This window comes from Megalobrama amblycephala, linkage group LG8 (genome assembly GCF_018812025.1).
Source record: "Megalobrama amblycephala isolate DHTTF-2021 linkage group LG8, ASM1881202v1, whole genome shotgun sequence".
Taxonomy (NCBI): Eukaryota; Metazoa; Chordata; class Actinopteri; order Cypriniformes; family Xenocyprididae; genus Megalobrama; species Megalobrama amblycephala.
In genome coordinates this window covers 23,076,333-23,085,846 of record NC_063051.1, presented here as the reverse complement: position 1 = coordinate 23,085,846, position 9,514 = coordinate 23,076,333, and the positions used below count along the sequence as shown (strand labels likewise).

At 40.2% G+C, this 9,514-nt stretch overlaps 1 protein-coding gene across 2 annotated transcripts; it reads left to right on the top strand.

Annotated features, from left to right (window-relative positions):
* Positions 1-1,085: 1,085 nt before the first annotated feature.
* Positions 1,086-5,520, top strand: LOC125274067. 2 transcript variants are annotated; one of them, XM_048200122.1, is made up of 2 exons: positions 1,086-1,567; positions 1,630-3,171. In XM_048200122.1, the coding sequence occupies exons 1-2, from the start codon at positions 1,382-1,384 to the stop codon at positions 1,876-1,878; spliced, it is 435 nt and encodes a 144-aa protein (XP_048056079.1). In that variant the 5' UTR covers positions 1,086-1,381; the 3' UTR covers positions 1,879-3,171. The 2 variants fall into 2 exon arrangements, 1 of the variants encoding a protein (XP_048056079.1); XR_007186179.1 differs by adding an exon at positions 5,474-5,520 and having other exon boundaries at positions 1,104-2,316.
* The last annotated feature ends 3,994 nt before the right edge of the window (positions 5,521-9,514 follow it).

Here is a 9,514-nt window from a genome sequence, read left to right as displayed (position 1 = left end):
GAGCAGAACAACCACCCAGTAGAGCATTACAGTAGTCTAGCCTTGAGGTCATAAACGCATGAACTAACTGTTCTGCATTTTTCATTGAGAGCATATGTCGTAGTTTAGATATATTTTTAAGATGGAAGAATGCGGTTTTGCAGATGCTAGTAACATGGCTTTCAAATGAAAGATTGGTATCAAAGAGCACACCCAGGTTCCTAGCTGACGACGAAGACTTAACAGAGCAGCCATCAAGTGTTAGACAGTATTCTAGATTATTGCGTGAAGAAGTTTTGGGTCCAAAAATTAGAATCTCTGTTTTTCCTGAATTTAGTAGTAGGAAATTACTGGTCATCCAGTTTTTTATATCAGCTATACATTCTGTTAATTTAGCGTAGGGTAGCATGTACAGCGTAAAAAGCAACAGTCCTAGTACTGAGCCTTGCGGTACTCCATATTTAACTTGTGATTGATATGACATCTCATCGTTTACTACTACAAACTGATAATGGTCAGATAAGTATGATTTGAACCATGCCAATGCAATTTCACTAATGCCAACATAATTTTCGAGTCTGTTTAGAAGAATATTGTGATCAATAGTGTCAAATGCAGCACTAAGATCCAGTAACACTAATAGAGAGATACAACCACGATCTGATGATAAGAGCAAATCATTAGTAACTCTAATGAGAGCAGTCTCAGTACTATGGTATGGTCTAAATCCTGACTGGAAATCTTCACAGATACTATTTCTTTCTAAAAAGGAACATAGTTGTGATGAAACTGCCTTTTCTAGTATTTTTGACAGAAAAGTGAGATTTGAGATCGGCTTGTAATTGACTAATTCTCTAGGATCAAGTTGTGGTTTTTTAATAAGGGGTTTAATAACAGCCAGCTTAAACGTCTTTGGTACGTATCCTAGTGATGAAGATGAATTAACAATATTAAGAAGAGGATCTATGACCTCTGGAAGCATCTCTTTCAATAGCTTAGTCGATAGTCTAACATGTATGTTAGACCCTTTCAATAGGGTCTAACATACATGTGGATGATTTTGATGATTTAACAGGTTTAGACAATTCTTCCTCTCCTAAAGCAGTAAATGAATTGAATTTTTCTTTAGGGACACTACAATGCACTGTCTGACACAAGACTGTAGTAGACGGTTGCATGGTTATAATTTTTTCTCTAATATTAGAGGGTGGGGGAACACATCCCCAACATTATTTTATATAAAAAACATTTGGATTACCTTGATATCGCTAGTTTTATCCGACTTCCCGAACTTTCGCTACTAGCTTTAGCCTGTTAGCATTAGCGGCGTGCCACGCCCACGTTACGCTACGCTAGCGTTTGTACTCTTCGCTCTCACAATACTATTGTTTCATCTACTCTAATGGCGAGTGTATTGGATGTTTCTCTACCTTTGTGTGCAGGTGAGGACACGTTTGAGCTGCATGCGGTGCAGTTGGAACTGGAGGCCGTGGAGCGGCAGATCCGGATCCTTCTCGAGAAGCAGGCCGAGCTACGCGAGCGGCAGACAGCGCTGGAAACTTCTCGCGCTGACGCTCACCAACCCTCGGTAAGTTTGCAGCGCGATATTAACACTCCTGCTTCCTCTACGCCGTGTGTTTCTCTGCACAGGGCCCGAGCACCAAGAACGCGTTCATCCCAGCCCTCGTTCACTCCGGCGCCGTCACACCAGGGACCTTGGGTGCTTCAGCAGCGGAAGATGCGAGCCAGGCCTCGGACCAGGACCTCTCCTCCACCGCCCCCGGTCTTCGACGTCTCGACACGGAACCGCTTCTCCCCTCTTCGCGAGGCAGAACGCGACGCCATGGTCATCGGAGACTCCATCGTCCGCCACGTCCACGCTACCACAGCCAAAGGTAAGGTGCGCAGTCACTGTTTTCCTGGTGCTCGTGTTCTCGATGTCTCTGCGCAGATTCCCGCGATCCTCAACGGTGCTGAGACCATCGGAGCTGTAGTGCTGCACAGGTGAACGACACCAGGCTGCGGCAGACGGAGGTGCTGAAGCAGGACTTCAGAAGCCTGATCGAGACGGTACAAGCCACATCGCCCGCGATGAAGATCATCGTGTCCGGACCGCTTCCGACGTACCGACGAGGACATGAAAGGTTCAGTAGATTATTTGCTTTAAATGAATGGTTGATGTCTTGGTGTAATGAACAGAAGCTGCTCTTTGTAAATAATTGGAATCTTTTCTGGGAGCGTCCTAGGCTCTTCCGTACTGATGGCCTGCACCCCAGCAGCATCGGAGCTGATCTTCTGTCAGAGAACATCTCCAAGACGCTTCGCACCATATGACTAGTAAGTCAAACCTCAAATCACAGCCTGTGTTCTGCCCACTTCATTGATAGAAATGTGAGTGTAGTACAGTCTATAGAAACTGTGTCTATTCCCCGAATAGTGAGGTTTAACAATAAAAATAAAGGATCTAGAAAAAACCTAATCGTGATCAAACCAGATTTTTGTAAAATTACTGAACAAAAACTATCTCTAAAACTAGGGCTACTAAACATTAGATCGCTGACACCTAAGGCAGTTATCATAAATGAAATTATCACGGATAATAGTCTTGATGTAATTTGCCTTACTGAAACATGGCTTGAAGCAAATGATTATTTTGGTCTTAATGAGTCTTGTCCACCAGGCTACCGTTATAAAAATAAATGCCGCCTGATTGGCCGTGGCGGTGGTGTAGCAACAATCTATAGAGAGATACTTAATGTTACTCAGAGAACAAACTACAGGTTTAATTCATTTGAAATTCTTATGCTAAATGTTACACTCTCAGATATAAGTAAAAAGTCGCTACTATCTCTTGCTTTGGCTATCGTTTATAGACCTCCAGGGCCTTATGCTGATTTCCTAAAAGAGTTTGCAGACTTTCTCTCAGACCTATTGGTCAATGTTGATAAAGCGCTGATTGTTGGAGATTTTAACATTCATGTAGACAATACAAATGATACGTTAGGGGCTGCGTTTACAGATTTACTAAACTCATTTGGGGTCGAACAAAACGTCACTGGACCCACTCACCGTCTTAATCATACTCTAGATTTAATTATATCACATGGAATAAATCCTACTGATATAGAAATTCTACCGCAAAGTGATGACGTCTCTGATCACTACCTTGTAACATGCGTACTGCATACTGATGATATTTGTCAAATTGCGCCACGATATCGACTAGGCAGAACAATTCTCCCGACAACTATAGATAAATTCACAAATAATCTGCCTGATCTGTCTCAGCTGCTCATCGTACCCAAACACACAAATGATCTTGAGGAAATGACTAGCAGTATGTACACCATTTTTACTAGTACATTAGATACTGTTGCACCGATGAGATTAAAAAAGGTTAGAGAGAAAAATACTGTTCCATGGTACAACAGTATTACTCGCGCTATGAAAAGAGAAACTCGTAATCTAGAACGCAAATGGAGACACAAACTCGTTTAGAGGTCTTCAGAATCGCATGGAAAGACAGTTCGTCCCGCTATAGAAAGACTCTAAAAGCAGCCAGGGCTGAGCATCTCCGCAAACTCATAGAAAATAACCAAAACAATCCACGGTTCTTATTTAGTACAGTAGCTAGATTAACAAATAAACAGATATCACCAGAACAAAATGTTTCATTACAGTTTAGTAGTGATGACTTTATGAATTTCTTTAATGAAAAAATCGAAAGTATCAGAAATAAAATTGTAAATGTACAACCTTTGACAGAGTTTTATGATTCAGCTTTAATTATCGCCCCTCAAGAACAGTTGCAGTGCTTTACAACTATAGGACAGGAAGAGCTACATAAACTTATCACTGCGTCTAAACCAACAACATGTTTATTAGATCCAATACCCACTAAACTACTGAAAGAGCTGTTACCTGTAGCAGAAGAACCTCTTCTCAATATTATCAACTCGTCTTTATCTCTAGGTCACGTCCCACGACCGTTCAAGCTAGCAGTTATTAAGCCTCTCATTAAGAAACCACAATTAGATCCAAACGTATTAGCAAATTACAGACCCATTTCAAATCTTCCATTTATGTCTAAAATACTAGAAAAAGTAGTGTCGGTCCAATTGTGCTCCTTCTTGCAAAAAAACTATATCTATGAAAAATTCCAGTCAGGATTCAGGTCTCATCATAGCACAGAAACTGCGCTCGTTAAAATTACAAACGACTTGCTTCTAGCTTCTGACCAAGGCCGTGTCTCAATACTAGTGTTACTTGATCTCAGTGCTGCGTTTGACACTATAGATCATATATTACTCTTAGATCGACTACAATATTACACTGGTATTCAGGGACAGGCATTACGGTGGTTTAAGTCGTACCTATCAGACCGTCACAATTTTGTTTATATAAACGGGGAAAAATCTAAGATCACGATAGTAAACTATGGAGTGCCGCAAGGATCGGTGTTCGGCCCTCTGCTATTTTCAATATACATGCTGCCACTCGGCAATATTATAAGAAAACATGGAATTAGTTTTCACTGCTATGCCGATGATACTCAGTTATATATCTCATCACGACCAGATGAAATCTCTAAATTATCCAAACTGACAGAGTGTGTTAAAGAAGTAAAACATTGGATGACTAGTAATTTTCTTCTATTAAATTCAGATAAGACTGAAGTATTACTTATTGGACCAAAAACCTGTACACAGAATCTCTCAGACTACAATCTGCATTTAGAAGGATGTACTGTTACTCCATCCTCGACAGTTAAAGACCTGGGTGTTATATTAGACAGCAACTTGTCCTTTGAAAATCATATTTCATATGTTACAAAAACAGCCTTCTTCCACCTCAGAAACATTGCTAAGATTTGGAATATGTTATCTATTTCTGATGCAGAAAAGTTAGTTCATGCTTTCATGACATCTTGACTAGATTACTGTAATGCATTATTAGCTGGTTGTCCTGCTTCATCAATAAACAAGCTACAATTAGTACAAAATGCAGCTGCTAGAGTTCTTACCAGGTCAAGAAAATATGATCATATAACACCAATCTTATCTCTACACTGGTTACCTATTAAGTTCCGTATCGATTATAAAGTATTGCTAATGACCTATAAGGCTCTAAATGGTTTAGCTCCTGTGTACTTAACCAATCTTCTATCGCCCTACAATCCTTCACGCTCTCTAAGGTCACAAAACTCTGGACTTCTGGTTGTACCTAGGATAGCTAAGTCCACTAAAGGAGGGAGAGCGTTTTCACATTTGGCTCCTAAACTCTGGAATAGCCTTCCTGATAATGTTAGGGGCTCAGACTCGCTCACCCAGTTTAAATCCAGATTAAAGACGCATCTCTTTAGCCAAGCATTCACATAATGCATCTCATACCAGATCAACTGCACATGACTATCTTTGCTTAAAGTTATGAACAGCAGCTACGCTAATTATTCTCCTTTTGCTTTTCTGTTTTACCTCGGGACACCCGCCCTGAGGTGACTAGAGAGGACTTCAGCTTCAGTTTGGATCCAGCCTCTTAAGAAGACCTCAGATGACCATCACCTGTGAAGAGACGGCGCCAGCTCCTGCGAGGACTTCAGAAGACGCAATCATCTGGATCAACATTCACATTGCACAATCTCTATATCCTAATTTATTGTTAATGTAATTCATTTTCCAGGAGCTCTTTGCTTCTACCTTCAGTTAAACTGCTAACAGTGATTGTAATTAATTACCTACAGTATATTATTTGCTAACTACATTCTTTAAATTGTAATGTTGACATCCATTTTCTGTAAAGCTGCTTTGAAATGATATGTATCGTGAAAAGCGCTATACAAATAAATTTGAATTGAATTGAATTGAATTAATATTATCAATCTTGCAAGTAAAGAAGTTCATAAAGTCATTACTGCTGTGCTCTTTGGAAACATCAGAAGTTGAAGCTTTATTTCTTGTTAATTTAGCCACTGTATCAAATAAATACCTAGGGTTGTGTTTATTTTCTTCTAAAAGTTTTGAAAAATAGGCAGATCTAGCAGTTTTTAAGGCCTTTCTGTACTCAGTCATTTTCTCTCTCCACGAAATGCGAAATACTTCTAGTTTTGTTTTCTTCCAGCTGTGCTCCATTTTTCTAACTGCTGTTTTTAGGGCCCGAGTGTGCTTATTGTACCATGGTGTTGGATTAATTTCCTTAATCTTTTTTTAAACGCAAAGGAGCAACTGAGTCTAATGTGCTGGAAAAGAGAGAGTCAATAGTTTCTGTTGCAATATCGAGGTCTTCTAAGCTGTCTGGTATGCTAAGGCGATGAAACTGATCAGGAAGATTATTTATAAAGCAATCTTTAGTGGTAGAAGTGATGGTTCTACCATATTTATGGCAGGGAGGCAGTTTAGCCGCTTTCACTAAATGTAATATACACAAGACTAGATAATGATCTGAGATGTCGTCACTCTGCTGTAGAATTTCAACGGCATCAGTATCAATTCCATGTGACAATATTAGATCTAAAGTATGATTACGACAATGAGTGGGTCCCGACACGTGTTGTCTAACACCAATAGAGTTTAGAATGTCTGTAAATGCCAATCCTAATGAGTCTTTTTTATTATCTACATGGATATTAAAATCACCAACAACAAGGACTTTATCTGCAGCTAGTACTAATTCTGATAGAAAATCGGCAATCTCTTTGATAAAGTCTGTATTGTGCCCTGGTGGCCTGTATACAGTAGCCAACACAAATGTCAACTTACATAATGTTACGTAAAGCACCATCACTTCGAAGGAATTATATTTGAAAGACTTCTGGCTGATACTGTAAATATTACTATAAATTACAGCAACACCTCCCCCTTTTCCTTTCTGTCGAGGATTGTGTCGATAATCATAACATTGAGGACTAGACTCATTTAAAGTAGTGTAATCGTCCGGTTTTTCACACACCTCTTTAATGTTAATTTTAGTGATCTCCGACTGGCGAAGTCAAACATAATTTGTGCCGATGTGAATAATAATTTTAGAATATTTACGATTAGCATTAGTCAGCACTTTTAAATTTGCTTTGATGTCAGGTGCTCTGGCTCCCGGCAAACATGTGACTATGGTGGCTGGTGTCTCTATTTTCACGTTCCGTGTAATAGAATCGGCAATAACTAGGGCACTTTCAACAGGATTCTCAGTGGGTGCGTCACTGAGTGGGGAGAACCTGTTTGATGTTCTTAATGGAATGGAAGAGTGGTGTTTTCCACGGCTAGGCCGCCTCACCGTTACCCAAGTGCCCTGCTGCGCGGGCTCTACAGCCGGAACCGAACAATGTACAGAGTTCACTAAGGTAGTCGCATTCAAAACAGTATCTGAAGCCCCTGCATTCTTACTATCCTCGATTAAAGTTTGGATGCGTGTCTCTAATTCTGAGATTCTCTCTGTCAGCCTGACTATTTCCCTACATTTATGACATGTAAATCCCTCGTCGCTGACAGAGAGATCTACACTGAACATGTGACAAACTGAACACCAGATAACAGTGGGAAAGGATGACATGACTCACCGTGTTTGTAGACTGATTACCACTGTAGACTGATCCGAGATACCACAGCTGTTTGATGAACGCATTGAAAAGGGGCGTGCGTGACTGGAGAGGCAGACAGGAGAAACATGAGGCAGACAGGAGAAGGAGGCCTCCACAAAGAGAGTAAGTCACAGATGGTCATTACTGAATGTCGTGGCTGTTTACAGAGTGATGTATCAAAGCATATTAAATGCAAAGTTGATGAGAAGGAAGAAATTGGGTAGGCAAAGGTGCACAAGCAACAGGGATGACCACAAGCTTGAGAATACTGTCAAGTAAAGCCGATTCAAACACTTGGGAGAGCTTCACAATGAGTAGAATGAAGACGGAGTCAGCGCATCAAGTCACCAAACTCGGATAGCTTCAGGAAAAGGACTACCAAGCCACTTCTGAAACAGAAACAACGTCAGAAGCATCTTACCTGGGCTAAGGAGAAAAAGAACTGGGGTCTCATTTATAAAGCGTGCATACGCACAAAACGGGGATGGAAACGTGCGTACACCAGTTCCCACGCAAAGGTTGTGATCTATAAAAACAAACTTGACGGGAGAATGTGCGCACCTTTAAGCAAACTTTGAGCTGTGCGTACGCACATTCTGGAGACAAAAGTGATATGAATTGAGATAGTAGATGTGCTACTTTCGATCACTTTTCCAGTGACACGCTGTTTTAATGACAGCGAGGAGCGCTGGAAGCACAATAATTCCTCTTTAAACTAAACTGCAGATGTTATGACAAAATATTTTTTCGAGAATGACGATCAGTGATGCACACTTAACTTAGATATTATGGAAGACACTGCTGGATTTGGTGGTCGAACGGTCCGTTGTCCATTTTGAATAGGTCCAATAATATCTTACTGTACAACCACAGCTGCAGGAGGTGTTGATGTCGTGTGAAGGATCTTCAAACAATTACTATTTGAAGGATATCATTTGAGGAAAACGGTAAGATTTGCATGTTTTCTTTTTAAAATACTTTGTCGGTGACGCGCCGTTTCAGACAATTGTATTTACACTGCAATAAATAGGTAGGACGATATGTTTCCACTAAAAATAGCCTATAAACTTCCTAAAAGATATGTTCACCTTATCAGCAAAACTGCATAAATTTGATTTGAATTGTTTAAAACTATTAAAATACTATCTGGCCAGTGGAAATGAATGAATCAACTCTATTCTAAAACCTTTATCTGAAGTATTTTATACAATTTTGTTTTTATGGATATTTTGATATATTTATTCTAAAACATAAAGAGGATATTGGATGATCTTTATCAATATAATGTGTGGCACAAATTGCATTTATAGTCCATATCTAATATTTTCCAATGTCTTGTACCTTTGACGGTGTTAACCGTGAATGTCACGTGGATGGGAACATGTATGGAAATGATATGCAGATGAGGTTATGCATAGTAAAACTAGGCGTCGTAAGCTCCATATATGGTGATTTCGAGGAGGAGACAGGGTGGAGATGCACGTACGCACAATCTTCCGCTGACTGGGATTTATAAAGGGATTTGTGCGCAGGTTCTGGCGTACGCATGGTTTTATCTAGCAGAATTTTTCTGACACAGTTTTATAAATGAGACCCCTGGACAGTGAACAGTGGCCGAAAGTCCTCTTTTCAGATAAAAGTAAATTTTGCATTTCATGTTGAAATCATGGTCCCAGAGTCTGAAGGAAGACTGGAGAGGCACAGAATCCAAGCTGCTTGAAGTCTAGTGGGAAGTTTCTGAAATTAGTAATGATTTGGGGGGCCGTGACGTCTGCTGGTGTTGGTCCATTGTGTTTTATCAAGTGCAAAGTCAATGCAGCCATCTTCCAGGAGATTTTGGAGCACTTTATGCTTCCATCTGCTGACAAGCTTTATAGAGATGCTGATTTCTTTTTCCAGCAGGACTTTAGCACCTGCCCACAGTGCAAAAACCACTTCCAAGTGGTTTGCTGACCATGATATTAC